Source organism: Eulemur rufifrons, chromosome 3, assembly GCF_041146395.1.
Source record: "Eulemur rufifrons isolate Redbay chromosome 3, OSU_ERuf_1, whole genome shotgun sequence".
Classification (NCBI taxonomy): domain Eukaryota; kingdom Metazoa; phylum Chordata; class Mammalia; order Primates; family Lemuridae; genus Eulemur; species Eulemur rufifrons.
In genome coordinates, this window is record NC_090985.1 from 61,627,206 (window position 1) to 61,651,320 (window position 24,115).

At 44.2% G+C, this 24,115-nt stretch overlaps 1 protein-coding gene across 3 annotated transcripts in view; it reads right to left on the reverse strand.

Annotated features, from left to right (window-relative positions):
• Positions 1-24,115, reverse strand: part of MATN2 (matrilin 2) — a 135,658-nt gene that overhangs the window by 45,238 nt on the left and 66,305 nt on the right. For all 3 annotated transcript variants that reach the window (XM_069465465.1, XM_069465464.1, XM_069465463.1), the window contains exons 5-6: positions 15,452-15,574; positions 6,109-6,231 (exon numbers count right to left, since the gene is read on the reverse strand). In XM_069465465.1, the coding sequence (XP_069321566.1) occupies positions 6,109-6,231; positions 15,452-15,574 (246 nt within the window). The remainder of the gene's footprint in view (positions 1-6,108; positions 6,232-15,451; positions 15,575-24,115) is intronic.

A 24,115-nucleotide genomic window follows, 5' to 3' on the forward strand; every position in this document is an offset into this window, starting at 1 on the left:
AGCTCTCTTTAGCAAACTGGTCAAATGCCTATTTGGTCCAGATAGCTGCTACCACATTTTCCATGCCTGGTTAGTCTACTAAAGGAAATAAAGTTATTCTGATATGACTCATTCTTAGTGACCACAAAGAATTCAAGAAGCTCAATTTGTTCTGTTGGTCTTTAAGAGCAAAGAAGTAGATATCAGCTCAGTCTGGGAAATCACTTTCTAAGAATCAGAGCTGTACAAAGTGGAATGAACCGCCATGGGCTATAAGTGAATGTCCTGTTGGTGGTGTTCAAGTGCAGGCTGGACAATGGGACAGTGGGGACAGTGTAGGATGGGTAGTTGGGCAAGAACTAGATTGAACTTTAAGGCTCTTCCAGCCAAAAGTCTTTGATTCATGCACACAGGGCCTCACAAAAGTGGCATAATACAGGCTGTAGGAAGGTAGCAGGGCTCAGCACATTGACTATTTCCTGGCTAGGAAGCCTGACCACTGATACTTTCTAGTTTCTCTGTTGCTGATTCAGTATGAAATTATTTCCTTCTGTATTTCGCTTTTAATGCAAGCACCAAATATTCATTCAGTGCCTTACTCTGTGCAAAGCATTCTTATTTCAAAATTGAGGATGGAAATATCAACCAAGTAATCAATGGAGTCTGAAAAACAATGAGCCTAATGATCTCAAAGTCAGAAAATAATAAAGAGCAACATGCAAAATACGGTGTCCACAATTGCCTTTATTCATCACTACAGGCATTAGATGATGAAGCATTGGACTTGAACCCTATAGTCTCCTTGATACCAAAGACACGAATCCCTATCTAGTACGCTGAAGTCCTCTATATGTCTTTCTGGTGAAAAGGCCCTGGATATCTGAGAGTGTTCTTTCTCAGGCTTGACTCAAGAGTAAAGGTTTCAATTTAGATCTCAAAAAGTCTTGCCACCATATGACCCATAAATCCTACTTCTGGGTATATACCCAAAGGAACTGAAAGCAAGGACTTGAACACCCATGTTCATGGCAGGATAAGTCACAATAGGCAAAAGGTAAAAGTAACCCAAATGTCTAACTGATGAATGGATAAATGAAATGGGGTACAGCTTTATACAGTGGAATATTATGCAGTCTTAAAAAGGAAGGAAATTCTGACACATGCCACAACATGGATGAACCTTGAGGACATTATGTTAAATGAAATAAACCAGACACCAAAGAACAAAATACTGTATGATTCCACTTATACAAGGTACTTAGAGTAGTCAAATTCAGAGAGATAGAAACTAGAAGAGTAGTTTCCACGGGATAGAGGCGGTGGCAGGGAATGGGGAGTTAGTGTTTAACAGGTACAGAATTTCAGTCTGGCATGATGAAAAAGTTCTGGAGAAGAATGGTGGTAATGGTCACACAACAATGTTAATATACTTAAAGCTACTGAATGGTTATAGTGGTAAATTTTATGTTATAGCATATTTTACAACAAACAAAAAAAGTCTTGCCAATATTTTGCAAATCAATGGTACCTATGTGTTTCCACCCTTCTCCCCTCTAGATTTGGATGGGTTGCTTTAGGGTAAGGAATTGATTTAAAAAAAAAAAAAAAAAGGTAGTCCTTTTTTGAACACTACTCAGATATTTCAAATTATAGTACTTGTTCAGGAACATAAAGCTCTATTATGTATACTTCAGCTTAATCATAAATTAACCATTGATGGGATTAAGACCACTGGGACTTAGGGATGCTATGTCTGAGGCTGTGAGAGGAAAGGAGGTGATGAAGGAATTGCCTGAGCAGAAGCCTGAAATCAGGGCAGATGTTAACTGCCTAGTTGGGGGACATATATCGGCAATCTGAGAGTACAGCAGAGCATGATCCAACCTCAGAGCCTAAGGGGTCTCAGGTATGAAAAGCCGCGGAGCAGCCTGACATGAAAACTTCTCATGGCTGTGGAGGTAGATTACAATATGTCAGCCCGGGAAAAGGGTCTTAAGGCTTCCATTGTTGGAACACTGGGCCAAGTTTCTTCTCTCCCTTTCTCTCCACAATGCCTCAGTTAATGTAAAACCAGTCTCCCAGTGGAAAGCCTGTAGTTTCTTTGTTCCTTGTTCAAATGGGTCGCAGCTACTGAAGTTAGAAGATTGATATCCATGTACACAGCTTGAGCTTGGGATAAAATTAGTTTACCTTGATCAAAAGGGTTGTACCTACTGAAGAATTATGTGGTTTTCCCTTCTAGACAGGAGAAGGAAATTAGCTAGGACACCTTGTGATTTGGGGGGGATCCCTGAGACCTTTGATCATTGTATCCCATGATTTTTTTTCCCATGAGATCATTGTATTTTGCAGCATGGCAAAGAGAATAAAAAGCAAGTGCTGGGTATCAGTCACTGCCACCTTGGCACCGGAGTGCTGGTGGTCCTCTGATTTCCCCGCTCTTTTAAATATTATTTCTGTGTCTGTGTCTGTGTTTCTTTCATCTCTTGCAACACATTCTGCCAGGGGACCCTATCTTTATTGAGGACGTCACGAACCCCCGATAAACCATGCTTTGTATATTACATTAGCTAGTCTATCTTTTTTAGATAATTACACAATTACTAATTGAATTTGCTTTCAAATATACTTTTGGTTAAAAATAGAGACTGAGGCCGGGCGCAGTGGCTCACGCCTATAATCCTAGCACTCTGGGAGGCCGAGGTGGGCGGATCGTTTGAGCTCAGGAGTTCGAGACCAGCCTGAGCAAGAGCGAGACCCCATCTCTACTAAAAAAATAGAAAGAAATTATATGGACAGCTAAAAATATATATAGAAAAAATTAGCCGGGCATGGTGGCACATGCCTGTAATCCCAGCTACTCGGGAGGCTGAGACAGGAGGATCCCTTGAGCTCAGGAGTTTGAGGTTGCTGTGAGCTAGGCTTGACGCCACGGCACTCACTCTAGCCTGGGCAACAAAGTGAGACTCTGTCTCAAAAAAAAAAAAAACAGAGACTGAAATTTAAGGAACTGAGTTTATTTTACTTTTATTTTTCACAAGTTTATAAGAAGTGGAAAGTGTTTTTTCAAATTTTTTTTAGAGAAAGGGATCTCGCTCTGTTGCCCAGGCTGGAGTGCAGTGGCATGATCATAGTTCACTGCAGCCTCCAACTCCTGGGCTCAAGCGATCCTCCTGCCTCAGCCTTCTGACTGGGAGTATAGGTATGTGCCACCACACCCAGATAATTTTTACTTTTGTTGTTGTTATTGATGTTTTATTATATAAGTATTTAAACATTGATTTTAAAAAAAAATAGTGGGTAGCTTGTGTACATTTTAATGGCTTTTTTTTTTAAGTTTCAAAACATTAAGGAGGTACGAATGTTCTTTTTACATGGTGGCTAATTTTTTAAATTTTTGTAGAGACGGGGTCTCACTCTGTTGCCCAGGCTGGATTCAAACTCCTGGCTTCAAGCGATCCTCCCGCCTTGGACTCCCACAATGCTGGGATTACAGCCATGAGCCACTGCATCTGGCAGGAAAACATTTTTTAAAATCTTTCAACATCACAGCAATGGCCAGGCTGACTTGGCTAGAAGCTGATGGGATGCCTTGGTGCTTCCTGACAGGGTGGCCACCTTGATTCTGAACTTCTGCCTCCATACTGTGTTCCTGTTCCTTTTAGCTGGTCCCTACTTCTCAGTTCTTGTCCCTGCCACAGATCTGGAGCACTCCTGGGCATCTCGGTCCTCACAACTGAGCTTTTGCCTTATTTCCTACTCTCACAGCTCTCCAAGTTCTCCAAGTGTCTCCTTTCTCTTGCGGCCCTGTTCCTGCTCTTCCCTGCCCCCTGGCATGGTGGGAAGGGGGCTCTTCTGGGGGACTTACCACCCTGGTGCTGCCTGCCCAGACCCCTCAGATTTCCCAGCACTCTTCCCTGTCCAGGTGGGGCGACCCACTCCTCGGTCTTACTGTGACAGGGCTCAGAGACAGCTGAACTGCTGGGCTCGGTGCCCAGTCGGTGAGACCTCCCAGCTGGATCAGTCCCTCCCCTGGCTCCTAGCCAAACCTCCTCTCCCAGGCCCTCTACGCTGCAGTATCTACTTGCACGGTCGGATCCCAGGGCTGAGCCCTCCTCCTTGCCTGTACCAACCTGGACCTTGGCTCTGGGATAGGAGACAGGCTGAGCCACAGTGTGGGAAGATAGTGCCACTCTGGGAACTGGGGCTGGGGTGCGGTGGAAGTCAGGTGACCCCAGCCAGGGAAGGCGTTCTGTAGAGGCAAGAAGGAGCCTGGCGGCATCTTCACCTGTTCTGATCTAACTGGTCCCCTTCCCTTAGCTCCTGCCAGGGGTCTTTTCAGCATTACACCATGGGCCCCTGGTCATATAACGCCTGGCATCATGACTGACAGGCTCTGTGTGGCCATGGCTTATGTGGCCCACCAGCTCCCAGTGGAAGTCTTGAATTGTTCATGCACCTTTGAACTTAACCCAAGCTTGTGGTATATGCTCAATAAACAATAATTTAAAGCCTTTGAAGCCAGTATCGTCCCTTACAAGAACTTAGCACCTGGCATTTTGCTAATTATCTCATTTAGTCTTCAAGACAATGCTGTGAAGTTGGCGGTATCCCCTATTACAGGTGAGGAAACTGAGACATAGATAACTTGCCCAAGATCACCCAGAGGAAAAGCGGAGGAGCCAGGATTTGAACTGAGGCTAGCCCCCAGCAGCATGGGGCCTCCCCTTTGAGGGGAGTACTGACTCACCCGCCCAGCAACCACAACCCACCCCAGCACCCGCCATGACCGCTGCCCAGGCTGCCGTTTCCTAGTTCAGAATATTCAGAAGGGAAGGGATAGGAACAAAGCAGTCTACTCATTCATTCACTTATTCTCTCAATAAACAAAACAAACAGCTGCATGCCAGTCACACGCTGGGCATGGAGATCTAAAACACCCTGTCTGGTTCATACCTTTGCACGTCTTCCCTTCTCCTGGAACCCTCATCTCACCCTTCTTTGCCTGGTGAATGACAGCTCCACCCTCAAGACTGCCACGGTATCTGCTCCTCCGGGAAGCACCTTGCCATATTCATTATTGGCACATGGTTAGGGCTCCAGAAGTGGGTGTTTTTAACTTAATGTGGCCCTTGTAGCTCCATATGCACCCCTATCTCTAGGTCTGGTGTTTATAAGCTGTTGATATTTAGGGACTGAAGAGTAGGAGTTAAATTTATGTTTAAGGAGGTTTTGTGCAGGTGTACACTGCTTTACATAATGGATGCATTTTTAGAAAGGTTGTAGGTACATGAACTTTTTATGAATTAAAATCCTATTTTCTCATTGATGTATGCCTCAGAGATGCCTTCTTATTCTAAATTGCTATTAAAATTCACTTTTTAAAATTGCTGGGCCTAATACTTTGAAAACAAGCTTTTCTCATGTGATCCTCCCTATAGGAGGATAATAATCCACACACAATCCCTTAAGGGCTTCGATGGACCTTCACATTTAAAAGAACGCTTTTGGAATCCTTTTGCAAAACTAGTGATCCCCTTTAGTTTATAGAGTTTTATGTTCAGATTTGGGGAGCTAAAATTACTTCTGATTTTTATTTATAGTTAAAATCGAATAGAGCTAAATAGCTCAAACAAAACATGAGCAGTTCTCTGCAAACTGCCGTCCACCTATCCCTCCCCAACACAGAAGAAACCACATTCAATTCTTTTTGGCTCAGCAATTTTCTGGTACGTGTGTGGAGTCAGAGCTGAAGCTCACAAGCCGCAAAGCTTCAGGGAAAACATTCCTCAAGCCCTGTTAATACCGAGGGGCACAGCCAGGCTGAGTCCGCAGGAAGCAAGGTGGCCTGGTGACCAGCAGGCTCAGCAGAGGCTGGAAGAACACCCCCACAGGTGGTGGCCGATAAAAGACACCTTCATCAGATTCCTTGAGTGGGGGTGTTGAACTAGAGTGGGCTACAGTCGGTCGTAGGACCAGTCTAGAAAGGTCTGACAGAGGAGGGATGGGCAGGAGGTGTCAGACCTCCCACGGTGTAATCATATGCTAATCCATGCTTGGGAGATTTCCCAGGCCAGAGTCCCAGTAGCAGTCGTATCAAATGCTTCTCTCTGTGTGTGTGTAACTTACTTGTGCACGTTTTTTCATCTGTGTTAAGAGCAAATCCTTCTCGGCACCGGCAAGAGTAGGAGCCATCAGCATTTACACACTCGTGTTCACACCCGTGGTTTTCCGAGGCACAGTAGTCCACAGCTGTATGGAATGAAACACATTCAGAGTTTAATCAGAAATGCAAACAGAGATAAAAGGAATGGTAGGATGGAAGCATACTTATAGCAAATATGAATAAGCATTAATATTGTTGATCCAAAAAGAATATGGATAAATAAATATGGATCCAAGACCTCCTTTTCCTTATTCCTGCCAAAAAAAAAAATTTAGGAGTCTATATCAGGCAATTCATATCAGAAGATAAAGAGCTTATGAACAACTGTATTTAAAAGTTAAAGAAATGCAAATCAAAATAATCACAAGACACATACCTATAAAACTGGCAGAAGTAAAGATGAGCTAAAACCCAATGGTGGCAAGGCAGCATGGACACAGAGCTATTAATATTAATGTGGGTGGCATTATAAATTGATAAAAATCTCTATGGAAGGCAATTTGACAACGTTCACCCTGGAAATGTGACCCAAAGAAATGACTGAAAAAAGAGCAAAATTAATGATATGCAATAAAATATTAATAGCATTATTTAATAAGATTTTAAAAGATCTGGAAAATAAGATGAACATTTAATAAGGATAAATGGATTAGTAACTTATGCGAAAATACACTGGCTGATTTCTCATTAATTCCACAAATACTTACTGAGTACCTTCCACGGTCTACGCCCTGTTTTAGGTACCAGGGATACAGCAAATAAGAAAACAGACAAAAACTCCAACCCTCAAGAAGCTTATATTTCAGTGGTGATGGTGGGAGGAGAGAACAGACAAAAAATAAAATATGTAAGTAAATAGCATAGTCTATGAGAAGATAAAGAGTGCTCTGGAGAAAAATCAGACAAGGAACAGGAATAGAGCTGGAGGGGGGGAGGCAAGGTGGGATGTCACGAGGTGGTCAGGACGCCTCTCCAAGAAGGTGGCGGTTGGGCAGAGTATTGAACGAGGTACGAGCCATGGGGGTAGCCGGGAGACAGCATCCTGGCAAAAGGAACGGCAAGTGCAAAGGCCAGGAGGTGGGAACGGATATGCCTGGTGTGCTGGAGGATCAGCAAAGAGGTCAGGGCGGCTGGAGCACAGGGAGAGGTGGGACACAGGAATGGTGCAGTCAGGAGGGACCCAGGGGCCACTGCAAGGACCTTGCTTTTACTCTGAGTGAGCTGAGGATCACTGGCAGGTTCTGAACGGAGAAGTTAAGAATAGGCTGTAGAGGGCAGATGTGACAGTGACAAACCAGTCAGGGGGTTACCCCAGTAATCACACTGAGGAAGGACAGAGGCTTAAACCAGGATGGGGGTGGGGAGAAGTGGTCTTCTGGGAGCTATGGCTTGGATTGTGTCCCCACAAAGGATATGCTGGAGTGCTAACCCCTCCTACCTATGAATGTGGCCTTATTTGGAAATAGCGTCTTTACAGAAGTGATAAAGTTAAGATGCAATCATTAGGGTGGGCTCTAGTCCACTATGACTGGTGTCCTTACAAGAGGAGAAGGCCATGTGAAGACAGCCACCCGGGGAGAACGCCAGATGAAGACAGACGCAGAGACTGGAGTGACGCAGCCGGCAGCAGCGGAACGCCAAGGTTCCACGGCCACCGCCAGCAATCAGGAAGAGGCGAGGAAGGATTCTCCCCACTGGTTTCATAGGCAGTACGGCCCTGCCAGTGCCTTGATTTTGGACTTCTAGCTACCAGAACTATGAGAAATAAATTTCTGGTTTTTTTTTTAAGTCACCTAGCCTGTGGCACTTTGTTATGGCAGCCCTAGTACACTAACACACCAGGTATATGCCCAAGGTGGGGCTGACAGATTCCCACTGGGTTCGCGGTGAGGCAAGAGAAAAAGAGAACAATGAAGGCTGACTCCAGGGATTTTGGTGTAAGCAACTGAGAGAAAGGAGCTGCCATTAGCCGAGATGGGGAAGGCACAAGAGGAGCAGGTTTCATGGGAGGAGACCAGGAGCTCCAGTCGGGCATTAGGCAGTCTTTAATATTATCATTATGACGACATAATTGTAAATAGGGAGACAAAATTTGGTGGAAAAAAAGTAGCTCTTGAAATTGTACATTCACAGTGATTATATCCAGGGAAAATATAGCTGTAAGGCAAAGCCTGGAAATTAGAAACAAAAATGCCTGTTGTGTTAAGGTAGTAGGATTATGGATGATTTTTTTTTCTTTAAAAATGTTTCCCTCTACAATGTTCTAGGATATATTAATAACAAAATTGTGTGAATCATAAGGAAATGGAATCCGCAAAATTAATATACATGTATAATTTTTAAAAAGTAAAACCATGCATGGAGAAGATAATGATATATTTAGCATAGTACTAAAACGAAGCAAAGGGAAAAGCTAAAGATTCTTAAAAGGTAATAACCTGTGTTATGTTTATTCTTTTGCTCCCAAGCTTCATTAAGTTTCAGTCTAAATATTGTGTTTGTAACTTCACCTCCCTATGGGGTTCTAATAGCACCTAATATTTGTGGGCTTAATTCACTAGTCATTATGGTGGGGACAAGGCATTCATGTTGTCTCAGGGTCTGAATGTCATAGGACATTGGCCATTAGTTGCTGGAGTTGTCATAACATAAATATGGAGCTAGTACCAAATCCTTATAAAAGTTAATTTCTCATCTCTCAAGAACCAATGGGTCATTAAACAAATTAATGGTGACACTGGGAACATTGAGATCAAGGAGTCCCAAGCCCTGGCATGTACTCCAGGCTGTGGGTCAACAGAGTTGGCCGGGCCATGGCGCACATGGGCCTGTGTTAGCAGCCAGCAATCCTCACCTTCGACCTCCTCACTCTGGGCCTGACGCTCCATCTTGAAAATCTCCCAACCCCTGATATAGGTGTCTGCCATCGGGCAGTCCGTCCTACCTGTGGCCTCTTCTCAGTATCCCCTCAAACAGAGGAGCTGTTAATCTGACTTCCAAGTTGTAGGACACTGACATTGCTACAATGATGAGTGTTCACGTCACTAGGCCTAAAAGACAGAAACTCAGACTCTACCTCTCTCTTCAACTCCCTCTCTCATACCATGGGGTGTAATCTCTGAGCCCAGCCATCTCTGTCCCTCAAAGGGATATCCCATAATTATGCTGGCCTCATAATTTAGACTGGAGAGAAGCTGGAAGCTTTGCTTAAGCATTGAGTCTAAGCCACATACTCTAAACTCCCCTTTTTCCAGAATGCTATAGAGTATCGAATGTTGGCTCAGGTGTTTAAAAAAAGCTGTATAGGAGAAGCTCTTTGAACAGACCTCCACTTAACCAACTCCCGATCAATCAATGCTTTCATTCCCTCTGACAATGGGAGACCGATGCCCAGAGCATGCTAAATGCTCAAGGCAGCTGGAACACCTGCGTTTCAGAACACTTGTGCACGCCTCTCACCACCTGCGTTGTAGGCTTATAAAGCAGCCTTGGTGGAACACGTGTGCTCTAGAACACCTGGGTACTCCTTCCATGGACTGAGTTGTATGCTTATAAAGCATTGGTTCTCAAAGCGTGGCCTCTGAACCAGCTGCATCAACTCTTGCTTGAGAACTTGTCAGTAATGCTAATTCCCAGGCCCCACCTAGACCTATTGGTTAGATGCTCTGGGTGTGGGGCCCAGGAATATGTGTCTTAACAAGCCCTGCAGGTGATTCTGATGCATGCTAAAATTCGAGAGACATTGTCAAAAAGGGTCAAAGTTGTTGTCGTTTCCAAACCTACATATGCCCTTTGAACATGTTATTGTAATTAATTTCAATATAACAAAAACCAAGAAAATATAAGCACTAAAAGAAATTGAGTTTTTAAAAAATAAAAACTAAGTTGAAAAAAGCTTTGGAAAGAATTCAGGCAATTTGCTAACCAAAACTGCTGTAAGACCAGGCATGGATGAAACAAGTGTCAAAGATTGGGAAATTTTTCATTAAAATGGACAAGGAGTCTGCCCCTACACTACTTTATAGAAGTCTTCAAATCCTTGCTCCAATTTAAAAGAACCAAAATTAGAAATCATAGAGGACACTTTATGGGTATAGTTTGTGTAAGAAAGTTTTTTAAATATCATATTTTTTCTTCAACTTAAAATTAGTATTTTTAAAGGTGTAATTAAAAGTAATTTTTATGAAGTGTACATGTATGTGTTTTAAATAAAAATAAAACGATTAAGGTAGGCTTGAATATGTACTTTTTTAGGATTACCCCCTTTAAATGATGTTTTCGATTAATCGGCCAACCACAGGCCCGATTTCCTGGGATAAGGGGGCTTCTCCTGGACCTTGATTCTCACTCTGTTTCTGTTCCCTGTGTGCACAGCTCTCTGGGAACTGAGGGGAGGCGGTGACTGGCTAGACAGGATTCAGGCATTCTGGACCCTGGGCCCCTGGTCTAGAAAACCCCCAGGTGTCAAATCCCATATTGATTTGAGAGCCTCCCACTGACTCACTGCCAGGCTGCTGGGGACAGCAGACACGGCCATCAGCCATGGTTGCAGTGGTTAGACACGGAAGAACCCAGTTCCAGGCACGTGAACCTAAAAGTTTTTTTAAGGCCAAGAGAGTTCTAATTCATTCAACTCTGACATCCTTTGCCAAATGTTTTGGGTTCTTTGCATAACTCCCTTTGTTGCAAAATTGTAACAAAGGGAGGCCCAGGTTGAGAGGCAGATGTATGGAGGTGATCTTTGTGTATAATTCAGTGATGCCTTCATTGTTCCAAGTTCTTACCTACTTCAACAAAATCTGTTCTCAGTCGTTTTTTGCCTGAAATTTCTTTACAAATGGAAACAGCAATTCTCTAGCTGTAGCCCTTTGGCCTTCCAAGTCACTAAGTGCGATGATCTCAGAGTCAGAAGTCAGTCTTGCCACATTCAGTCCCTGTCCGATGTGTGAGAAATCAGTCAGCTGTTTCCAACGATAAATGATACTTTGGTGCAAGGTAATAAAACCCAAGATCACCAGTTTTTGATTTATAATCTGGTCATATTCCCAGGTTTTCTCAGTAGGGATCAGTGTGCAAGAGGATGGCATTAGCAGAAACAGGATATTTTAAAGAGGAGCATTTGGATTTTAAAGTTTGTCGATAAAAAAGGAAGAAAAACCAAATTTGTCATTTAGAGAAATGGCAGAACCAATTTACTTGCTGAGCATATATTAGACACATAGAATCGGACTCACAAAACCTCTTCTCTCCAAGGCACAGCTGGATTTCTTTTTTCTTTCTTTCTTTCTTTTCTTTTTTTTTTTTTTTTTTTTGAGACAGAGTCTTGCTCTGTCCCTCAGGCTAGAGTGCCGTGGCGTCAGCCTAGATCACAGCAACCTCAAATTCCTGGGCCCAAGCGATGCTTCTGCCTAAGCCTCCTGAGCAGCTGGGACTACACGCATGTGCCACCATGCCTGGCTAATTTTTTTCTGTATTTAATAAGGACAGGGTCTTGCTCTTGCCCAGGCTGGTCTTGAACTTCTGAGCTCAAGCCATCCTCCTGCCTCAGCCTCCCAGATTGCTAGGATTACAGGCAAGAGCCACCGAGCCTGGCCAGGACTGGATTTCTATATACAGGATTTAAAAACTCAGAGAAAGTTTCCTACTGATTTTGATAACAACAGAGGAGTGTTATGGGCTGAATTGTGTCCCTACCCCCGCGATTCATATGTTGAAGCCCTGACCCCTAATACCTCAGAACATGACTGTATTTGGAGATGGGGCCTTTAAAGAGGAGATGAAGAGGCTGCTAGGTTGGCCCTAACCAATCTGACTGGTGTGCTTATAAGAAGAGGAAATGTGGACACAAAAGAGGCACCAGGGATGTGTGCGCGCGCGCACACACACACACACACACACACACACACAGGAAACCCCATGTGAGGACACAGTGAGAAGGTGGTCATCTGGAAACCAAGGACAGAAACCCCAGAAGAAAGCAAAACAGCTGACACCTTAACCTTGGACTTCCAGCTGCCAGACCAATGAGAAAATACATTTCTTTCGTCTAAGCCCCCCAGTCTGTGGTGTTCTGTTGTGGCAGTCCTAGCAAACTGACACAGGGAGAAATCCAATGCTTACCATCTTGGGGGTGGGGGGATCGTGTCTCAAACATGAGGAGTTAGCTGATTAATTCAAAATCTGACCTTTCAATACAAAATTCATCCTCCCATCCCTTGTGCCCAACTTAAATATCAACCACCCCTTCCTCTCTGAGGGGAACTGACATAGGAGAATGTGGGAGAGGAGTTCCCAAGGCAGCAGCGATGCCATGCTAAATCCCTTGCTATGCACCACCATTCCGGGTTTGAATGGACCTCAGTATGCTTTTTTAAGTGTACCATGCTTTTGGTATACCTATATTATTAAACTCAAGCATTCCTAAGAAGGCAAAAATTCATAAAGGATATATAAATTAAGATTCATGTAATGTTCATCAGTTGCCCATCTAGTAGACATTATAATGATGGCAATAATATTAGCAAGCACTTACATAGCACTGCTCTAAGTGCGTTATGCACATTAACTCATTTAACCCTCACAAGAACCCTTTGAGGTAGGTGGTATCAGCCTCAATTTACACATGAAGTAACTGAAACATAAAGTGGTTAAGTGACTTATAAAATGTGGATAACACTAGTACCTATCTCATAGGTTTTTGCAATATATATCAAATATCTCTAAAGGGTCCCAGGACTTAGTAACATTCAATAAAGGTAGTTTGTATTTTTGCCACACTGCCTCTCTGACCAGGTAAGGTCGAATTTGGGAGTTAAGAGACACCTAAATGCCATTCATTTGTTTTGCAAGCATTTATTTGTAATTACTCTGTGGGGCAGTGTGCCAACACCTGGGTGGTAATGACAAGCAAATACCACCTGTAAGGCGTCTTAGAAGAAAGGCAGGAAGGATACACCGGGCTGTTAGCAGTGATTACCTCCAGGAGGTGAAACTGGGGAGAAGCGACCTTCAGGTTTGAACTTTATGCACATTTGTACTCTGGCTTTTTTTTTTTTTTTAAATAAGTGAAAACTGATTTTGTAATTTAAAAACCAGTCAAGGAGAAAAGATTTTTTTAAAAACACAAATGCTTGAGATTGTTATCAGTCACTCAACCTCGGTCAATGATTCAAGAAAAAAAAGAAAAATGTATCTTGAGTCCATTCTGTGAAAGATGAAGAGTACAAGTGGTCTCTGCCCTCGACAGTTTGCAGTCTGCTCAGGCAGACAGGATGCAAACAGGACCAAAGTTACCCCAAAATGCAAAGCAGTCAGTAAACACCAGGTGAGGAAGTACAGCAGAAAATTCACCCCCAGAGATCTAGATAAGTGAGCTTTGAAAAATATACAATTAACAATGAGATGGCAATTAACAAAGCTGTAGTGGCAGCTGATGGATTACAGATTCAGGGACTCCACAAAAGCAAAAGGAGAATCCGAGGCAGCAATCCATCTTTGCTCACCTGAATGTGGAAATAAACTCAGGAGTCGATAGTGAAATGAGCAGTCAGGGAGATGGAACTCTGGCACTCCAAGTTAGTGTTCCACTTACTGGAATGTGTGGAAATGTTGTATAGGCAGGTCACAGTCATAATTCAGGGATGCGTCAGAGTACTAGAACCACTGCTAGGGCGGTTGAAACCAAAAACCCACTGCATTGATTCACCAGTATCTGGACATGGTTAACTTCTACCAAATTTCTTTAAATAAATAGTTTAGACTTTCTATCCACACTTTGTCATCACCTACACCCCACCCTTTTTACCACCACAAATGCTCCTGGTCATCTGGCTTCCTTCACACCTCGTAGAGCACCTGGCAGACAGTTCTGAAATGTTTGCTGAGGTGAGTCAGGGACTCAACTTGCTGGCTTTTTCTCAAAGTTCTGTTTTCTTTGACCTTGCTAAAGCATGTCATTAATATTGACCTGGGCTGGGCGAGGTGGCTCATGCCTATAATACCAGCACTTTGGGAGGCTGAGGTTGAAGGATTTTTTTTTTTTTTGAGATGGGATTTCACTGTGTCACCCAGGCTGGAGTGCAGTGGTGCGACCATAGTTCACTATGGCCTCAAACTTCTGTGCTCTAGCGATCCTCCCACCTCAGCCTCCCAAGTAGCTGGGACAACATGTACATGCCATCACACCCAGCTAATTTTTTTCCTTTAGTAGAGATGGAGTCTCACTATGTTGCCCAGGCTGGTCTCGAATTCCTGACCTCAAGTGATCCTCCAGCCTCGGCCTCCCAAAGCACTGGGATTACAGGTATGAGCCACCTCATCCAGCCTACAACTAACTATCACTATTAATAGTGATTTTTCACATCTCCTTAAGATTTCTCAATGAAAGTATATTACTTGCACAATAAAAATTAATGACGCAAAAATAATCATTGGTGTTTACATGTTGATTTCTTTTTTGCTAGTGTTGGTGGAGGCAGTATCCGGCCACCCTAGCATGGTCACCACCAGCAGATTAAGAAAAAAAAAAAAAAAACAACCCAAAGGCTCAGGAGACTCACTGCATTTGTGGCCCTCTGATGAGGGTGGCCTTCCTCCTCATCAGTGTGGAAAAACAAACCCATCCTACTCTCATCACTCACCTGCAAATAACAGGACTGAAGAAATCGGAGGCCACCTACCTATCCCACCTCTCCCCTAGTCACTCAGTGTGGAGTCTCCCAGGAGGGAAGTGCTCAGCTGACCCCAAGTCAGTGGCTGCAGTTCCAAGGGCTGCCCTTGAGAGCTACCTGGGCTTGTGTTTGAGGCTACTGCTACTGTTTATTTTCTCTGACCACGCACTCTTATTATATCCAGCTGGGCTCTTACACGTGGCAGTCACGTGGGCCTCTTGCTGAGCTGCAGGTACAACACTAGGGAGGAAGGGTGCCTATGGCTTTGAGGTGCCACTCAGCAACCCTGCCCACCACCCAGTGAATTTCACGTATAACACATGAGCTATATTTAAGTCTGGCCATCCCAAATTTGAAGAAAATCCACCAAGTCCTTTTCAAGCGATGACGCTTACATAGATTATCATAAGTATGCCTTTTGCCAAGGACCCAGAATGAAAAAAATGCTGACTTCAGCCATAAATGAAATCTTTAAAGTTCAAATTCTGCCTAACAACTAGACCAAAGAACTGAGTACTTTGTTGAAACCCAAAGCAGAGTAAATGGATCTGTGGGGGGTACATGTTGAACCACCCTCTCCCTCCTCACTATGCTGAACTTGGCCTTCCCCACTAAGCAAGGCTGAGGGGATACTCACCCACACACCTTTTCCCATCCTCGGCCAGGGTGTAGCCACTGTAGCACTGGCAGACGAAGGAGCCCGGCACGTTCACACAGAGCTGCTCACAGGCGTGGTCCTCCATGGCACACAGGTCCTGGACTGAGGCAAAGTTGCACCATTAGGACACAACACCAGGGGAGGTGCACCCTCAGCACGGGGCCATGCAATGAGCGCTTCATACCACTTGCCAAAATGACTTTTAAAAGCATTATGAGGATTAATATGTGATCATAGTACAAAGTTTGGAAAACACAGAAAAATAGGTAAAAGAAAATCCAACCTATAATCCCCCCATCTGTAATCCTACCACCCAGAGGCAACTGTGAACATTCTGGTGAGTTTTTCTTTCCAGGTGAGTTTCTGCATATATAAAAACATATTTTTCAAAGTTGGAATTATTCATGGCCTCTATGAAATACATTGAATAGTGTTTAATTAATATCAGTTTGTATTTCCCCATGTCAATGAGAAGTGCTGTGAAAATATCTTCATGGCCCCTGAGAGCTGTCAGTTTTCATGAGCAGCATTTGCACTTGTTGGCATCAAGCTCCCCTCCTTTGGGAACTTAAAGTGCTTCGTAATCACAGTCTCACCGATTTACACCGAGATGATTCAGCATTTTGACATTTTGCAGATGGATCCAGTGAAAGGACCTGCAACTCTCCCAAGGCACAGCAAGCCTAAGAATAGCCCTGAATTTCCAAGTTGGCACCATTCCCTTTGGACATACTTTCGTCATTCCATTTGCCTACCAGAAGGATCTCTGAAAATCCTCTTTGTGCTCTATTTATGCATCCCAGTAATAAACAAAGAGAATGGAAAAACCCAAAGAGGTTAGGTAGAGGTAACAAAGATTACTAGGAAGAAATGGCGTATGGCCACATGTGGTCTTATTTTGGGCAAATGTTTATTACGTGTCCACAAAGTGCTGGGCTGTGGCTATTTATTCACGTGCAGTGTAGGAACACCCTTACAGAATGCATCTGCTGCATAGAACTAAGAATATATCAGAGAATGAAAAGGTTAAAGGCATCTTCAATCCATCACTGACTCAGTCTGTGACACTATTTCCCAGCAAGGAGAACAGCTTGGATGCTCTGAAACAGCTAGCTCTACCAGTGATTTTACAATTAAAATTGGAGGAAATCAGAGAGGATTAATGGGACTGAATACATTAGAGAATTTTCTCCAGTTAAAAGCTATCACTATGACAGCTATGATAAAAACTCAATTACGGCCAGGCGCGGTGGCTCACGCCTGTAATCCTAGCACTCTGGGAGGCCGAGGCGGGTGGATCGCTCAAGGTCAGGAGTTCGAGACCAGCCTGAGCAATGAGCGAGACCTTGTCTCTACTAAAAATAGAAAGAAATTATCTGGACAACTAAAATATATATAGAAAAAAAAAATTAGCCGGGCATGGTGGCGCATGCCTGTAGTCCCAGCTACTCGGGAGGCTGAGGCAGTAGGATTGCTTAAGCCCAGGCGTTTGAGGTTGCTGTGAGCTAGGCTGACGCCACGGCACTCACTCTAGCCTGGGCAACAAAGCGACACTCTGTCTCAAAAAAAAAAAAAAACTCAATTACTTAAAAAGCTTGATTAATCCCTGAATCCGATGGCTACACCTTAATATTTCCTAGATCTTTGCATTTCCTAGTTTATTATGCTTTTAGATAAATATAAAATAACAAATTTATAAAAAGATAAAAGTTTATTTGATTTAGCATCTCTATTAAATGTATTAAACAATTTTTAAAAATAAAATCTACATCATCACATTAAAAAATGCTTAGGCCTAAGATTCCACAAATAAGGATTCTGGTTTTAAAATCCTAAAAGAAGGCTGGGCGAGGTGGCTCATGCCTGTAATCCTAGCACTCTGGGAGGCCAAGGCGGGCGGATCGTTTGAGCTCAGGTGTTCGAGACCAGCCTGAGCAAGAGCCAGACCCCATCTCTACTAAAAAAATAGAAAGAAATTATCTGGACAACTAAAAATATATAGAAAAAATTAGCCAGGCATGGTGACGCATGCCTGTAGTCCCAGCTATTCGGGAGGCTGAGGCAGGAAGATCGCTTGAGCCCAGGAGTTTGAGGTTGCTGTGAGCTAGGCTGATGCCATGGCACTCTAGCCAGGGTGACAGACCAGGACTCTGCCTAAAAAAAAAAAAAAAAAATCCTAAAAGAAGTATTTTCACTCCCAAATCAATCAAGTAGATGAATAAAATTCAAGATATAAACTCCTTTACCTCTTACCAGTATGTTTACATCTTAAATTTCTAGTTGGGAACCTGGAATGGGACTTTCAATGTAGATTTCCCATGGATTTAGATGTAAGGAAAACACCAATAACCAGAAAAACACTTCTGCTGATGCAAAAATCATAGTGAATAATCAAAGAATGACAAAACCTACAGTTAGTTGTAAGCCTAGGCTGGAGATACAATCTGAATCAAAGGATATTCATTCATTTACTCAATAAACATATGCTGAGCACCTACTATGTCCCAGGCATTGGGGATATAGCAGTGAACAGAACAGACGAGGGGTTCCTGCTGTCATGCAGCTTATATTCTCTCAGAGGTTAGTAACACGAAGGTCTAGGAAGAGTATTTCTGGCTAAAAGAAAGGCAAATGCAAAGGTCCTGTGGTAGAACAAACTTGCCTCATTTGAGGAACTGAAAGGACAGAATGGCTATCAGATGCCATGTAAATAACTAAAATATGAGGTAGATAGAACATGATAGAAATAGCTAAGAGAGATGCTGATGAAACTATGGGAGTCCAGCATCGGGATGGATTCCTGCCAGTCAAGTAGGGCATGGGAGAGGCTCACAGGTATGGAGAAAGGAAGATGGCTCTCCAGGCTCAGAAAGTGTGAGTACATGTGCGGAAGGCAGGACAGGCATGGCAGCTGAGTCCCACTGTGGGAATTCCAGGGGAAGCAGCAGGAGGATGGGAAAGACCACTGATCCCAGACAGTAGAGCGCCCTCTGTGTGCAGGCTGAGTAGTCCGAACTGTGTTCGGCAGCAATGGGGACCACTAAAGGGAAAATCTTAAAAAGGGAGACTTGCAATTTCACCCGTGTTGTGAGATAAATATGGCAGCACCACAGAGTCTCTCAACTCTGGGAAACTTTAAGGACTTCTAGCACAGTTAAATGAAAATCACTGCTTTGTTTGGGAATAGCGGTAGGTTTCTGAACTCCAGGCTGAAGGAGCCTGGGTTTACATGCATGGTGATGGGAAAAGTAACCTCTTGCTTTGCAGGCCTTCAGTATTCTTCCAGCTTGTGGCCTCACCCATTGGCTGTCAGCGTTTATGTAGCGATGCATTTACTGTGTCTCCCTTATTAGGCTCCAAACTCCCTAAATGGGTGGGCAGCATCCCTGCACAAAGTTCTAATGGCTGGGAAGTGATGCTCCAGCATGCTGGACCCAGCTGCTCCCCATCGTCCCCAGCCCGTCTCTGGAGGGGAGACAAGAGCTTCTCCGCCCAGGTCCTCCCAATCTCTGCTGAAGATGCTGCTCAGGAGTCCAGCAGGAACCCTGCCTAACCATGGTTACCGAGGAGTGGTGAGAGTATAGGAGATTTTATTCTCCTATTTACAATTGTCTAATTTCAAATTTTCCAACAAGAGCTTTTATAATAATGGGGGGGGGAATCAACATATTAAAAGAAAACCCTTTTGAAGGTAGCATTTCAAAAGCAATGAACCAGGACCTAGAAGGAACAATCTTTTTTTCCAAAAGGCTTCCCCCTCTAGGGTAGATAGAGACAATGAAATGCTTATTCCTTTCAGGACAGGCTGGGACACCCGTCTACAGAAGTGACAGTGCCCAACCTCAGCTTCCCGTTAGAATCACCTGGGCACCTTTTGGAACTCTTGATGCCAAGGTACTCTCCTCCCCCTGATGAAATCAGACAGGCTGAGGGGGGATTCGGGCAGTGGTGTTTGCTAAAACTCCCCGGGGGACCCCAGTGTACAGTCGTTCCCACATTCCTCCGGGAGGAAGGTGCCCAGACCCAGGAGTCAGCCTCCCGCTTTATTAACAGAGACCCCAAGGCTCAATTTCCTCTTTTAGTTAATCTCTAGTGACTACTGCCCTTGCTCGCCTCTCCGAGTGGCTAGAAGAACCCCAGACACCTCCACGAGAGTGCAAAGCGTGGTAGGACCAGGCGGGATTGCTGCTCGCGTTCCAGAAGAACTGTCGCACAAACAGCGAGCTTGCCAGCTGGCCTAATGTGGACTGTCCTTTCGTGCTGTTTTTAGAATGTCGGGGATTTATGGCCACAAGTGATTTGTACCGACCCAGGGGAAGCCATTGAGGGATTAATCTAATTAAACAAGGACAAAAGAATAAATACAGACTGGGTTCTGACAAAACAACTTTGCTGTTTTTCTGGCAGTGGTCACTTCCTTTTGAAACGAATACAGATATTTTTGGATGATTCCTTTTGCTTTTGAAAAACAGCACTTCTTGTAGCTGGGAGGATTTCGCTGAAGGGCAAGAATCGTTGGGTTCAGAGCTCCTGTTCCCCCCGGCACAGCCTTCCGCCTTCTCCACCTGGTGACCCCCACTTATGGCTCACAGTGCCAGTCACGTGCCATCCCCCTGGGGACGCCTTCTCCAAGTTGGCTGTGCTTCAGCTTCCTCCCCTGGGCTTCTGCTGCATGGGGACACAGCTCACTCTAGCATGCACGCCTTTGTCCCAGGATACTGGGAAGACTTGATCGCACGTCCGCCTGCCCCATTAGCACATGAGCTGGTCTGACTCAGAGCCTACTGCAGCGTCCCAGCATGTGTAGCTCGTCTCCATAAGCGTTCATTTGCTGAATGAAGGATGGCAAAAGCCCATATGCTCTGCCTCCCAACAGGGATGTTCCTAACATCCTAAAAATACTCTCCTCCATCGGAAATGAGGTCCTGGGAAGACGAGTGAGATGGGAACAAAACTCTCTCCAAGTCTCTGTGCTTCCCCTCTCCCCAGTAATAGGAATTCTCATATCAGAAGAAGGCTCAGAGTACAATGACATCTGAGAGCCAGCCCCCAGCTGCAGACACCAGAGAAGCTGCCATGGCAGTTAGGGAACCCCTGTGCCTTGCTATCTGCTGCATCCCACTACCTGGCACAGTGTTTGGGACAATGCAGTTGTTCAACAAATACAATAAATACTTGTTGAATGGACAAATGACCCATGCCCACATTACATAAACAGGGCTGTCGGGTGTTCCTAGCTCAACTCTCCTACCTAGGCTGTAAGCTCTGTGAGGGACAGGGACATGAGTCTTGGTCTTCCTCGTGGAGCCTGTATAATACCATGCATTCACACAGCCGGGGCTTAGTGGCCATCTGTTGATTTGACTTGGCAGCCTCCCTTCCTGGCCAGCCTAGAGCACTGTCTCAATTAATGAATGTCACTGGGCAGAAGTGGGACAGCTGGGAAGGAACTGAAGTATTCTTTAACTTCCCCTTAGCAAAGATTTTAGATTAGCTAACTTTTACCTTGAGTTCAAGGATGGCAGCAGAAACTTGGAAGTCACAGGGCTCCTCCCTCTCCTGCACCCTTCAGATACAGTCAATCCTCAGGTCCCACTGACTCACTTTTCTTCACCTCCCCTGCCAACATGGAGCCACCATCCTCTCTCGACTGTACAACCGTGGCAGCCTTCTAACTGGTCTTCTTGTATTCATTCCAGCCCAGGGTTCTCCTGCAACCAGAGTAATCAGCTCCTGCTTCTCCTCTGCTTAAAACCCTTAATGGCTTCCCACTGCTCCAGGATGAAGTCCCAAACCTCTAATGTATGGTCAGGGTGCTGCACAATCCACCCCTTCATCTTTCCAGCCTTTTCTAATGGCCCCTCTTGTTTTCTCTGCTCTAGCTACACGCTCCTCTCCATTTTTCAAATCAAGCTTCTTCATGCCTCAGGACCTTTGCACATGCCATTCCTTCTACCTAGAATGCTCACGCCCCTTCTTTGCCTCCTTTTCAGCCATCTAACTCTAATACATCCTTTAGGATTCACCTTAAAGGGTACTTTCTTAGGGGACTCTAACCTGCCATTAGGGGTCAAGTCCTCCCCCTCATTGTTTCCCTCTGTAGTCCTCACCACTATTATAATGTAATACTTAATTTGCAATGGATTATTTCACGTCTATTTCCCCTGCCACACGAGGGCAGTCACTGCGCTGGTCTTTTTCAGCACTCTAGCTCAAATATCTGGCATGTGGTTAATTAAAAAAAATTGTGAATGATTGAATTAAATAATTAGTTTAGTTATGAAATAGTTCAAAGCACTGGGAAAACAACAGTGAATAAAACAAATAAAAAAATCCCTAGCCTCATAGTGCTGATAACCTAGTGGAGGAATCAGCAGTGTGCTGGAGGCAGCTGTATTGACTCATAAGAACAGATTACGTGCATCTCTTCCCAAGTCTGCATTCAATGAGGCCAAGTTGGTAGCTTGAAAAGGCCATGGTGGGAGTATTTACACCATGGAAATCGGCAGACACTTCAAATCAGAGCTTTTTTTTCTAGAGAGCTGATTGTTAAACATTTACCAGCATATCACTGAGAGGGGACCAACAAAAAACAAATTAAATAGGTAAAAATATGTGATATGTTATAAGCAGGAAAGAGGAGTCAAGCATGTCTAGAGAGCAGGCCTTCCATTTTAAACAGTGTAATCAAATGTGCTTTTACTGAAAAGATGATTTTGTACAAGGACCTGAAGGAAGTTATATGAAAAAAGAGGGATAAAGGGGTCTACCATGGGGGAAGGGCTATATGTCAGTTACATCTCTTCAGAAAAGAATATCGATTTTGGAGCCAGACTTGGCCCCAGCTGGGGGACCTGCATGACTTCAAGTAAGGGATTATCATGAGATTTGAGTTTCATAGAGAAGTTAGATAATTGAGTGGGGGAAACATCTTATTTGCAGGGTTAAATGAGATAATCTAGATGGGCAAAGCATCTGATGACAGCAGGTATTCCACAAACGTGAACCTCCTTCTCCTTTCCTAAATCCAGCATGGGGGTGGCATGGAGGGGATTCTTGGTGGTACAAGCCTATTTAAGCACAGGAGAGAGGTGAACCGCCACCAAATTTTGCCCACACCATAATTCTAATAAAGATGACTTCATTTTATTGGGTACCTATGAAAACCTGAAACACAGATATTAGATTCAAACATTTTTTTTAAGTATCTTTGGCTAAGTTTTGGTTTGTGAGTTCTATGCTGAATTGGTCTGATACAGCGAAGTAGGCAATTTTGAATCTTATAATCAAAGATCTGGCCCAGTTCAAGCTACGCCCTGCCAGAGGGCAACCATTAGCACATATCTGACAGCAAAATCTGCTTGCTTCTTTCAGTTCCTGGAGAATTTTACGAGGGACGGTAACTCGGTCTTCCCAGGTGAAACTAATTAGTGAGGGTTTGTTAGCTGAAAGCTAACAAAGCTGTGCTCAAATCCATCCACAGTGTCTCCCAGAGGCTCCCAGGCACCCTGTGTTTAAGTGACTTCCTTCATTTGTGACCTCGAAACCCTGGCACCTGCATCTCAGCCCAGAGAACTTGAGAACTTTCATCTGGTTACGCTGGACAAGGGGAACGTGCGACAAACACTGTGGCTGCTGTGGCCGACATCAGCCAAGGCTAAATCAAAGCGTTTTTATGGACTTTTCAGAATTTTAGACAAGCCACACTGTATGCTGTTAATATCAACAACAGTTTAACCTCTCCTTTGGAATTAAAGCAAATGAACACCTTTACAAGACACTCTCCACTTTTATAGCTCCTGCTGGTATTTAACCTGAGATACAGAAATCAGAAATTATTTATCACAGCAAGAGAGAAAGAGAAACGTGTTACCAGGGCTGTTATTTCACTTACCTGGGGAACAATGAGGTCTCTGCCTGCTCCCCCCAGAAAGCTCACTCAGAGTTAGGGCTCCACAAATGCAGGCAAAACCCAAGCCTGCATTTTAGGGACCATCCCCTTTCTTTCATCAGGTCTGAGAGCACTCACTAATCTTATTTTGACAACTGCAGTTTGGATTTAAAGACTTTCAACTGTAAGTGTGAGTCATCGGCCTGATGCTTCTACACTGACAAAAAAAAAAAAAAAGAAACAAAACAAGCCCAATGTCACAGGCAAGCTCCAGCTGTGCCTGAGCTCCTTACCCCCAGCAGCTGAATTCTTTTTCAATCAACTCTCCTGTTCACTAACAAGATTTTGGTTTTCTTTGGGGAAGGAAAAAGGAGGAAGGGGGACGTGCTCAAAACAAAGCCTTAAAATATAGGTAAATCTGACTGGATGAGGTTGATCAAAATAATAAATAAATGTGAATAATGCCCTCCTCTTGCAGAGTGCTTTCCAATTTCCAAACAGTTGTCACGTCATTATGTTCTTAATATAAACCCCCTCATGAGTGGACTCTCCCAGGGGAGAGATCTGGTTTAAAACGTCTCAGTCAATGGTCAACTGGAGCAGACGTCAGAACTCCCTGGAGGGCTTGGGAAATTCACATTCCCAGGCCCCGCCCCCGGAGGTCCTGATTCAGTAGGTCTAGGGAAGGCCTGGGAACTTGCATTTCTAATAAGTTCTCTGCAAAGCTGATGCTGCTGTCCGGGGGACCACAC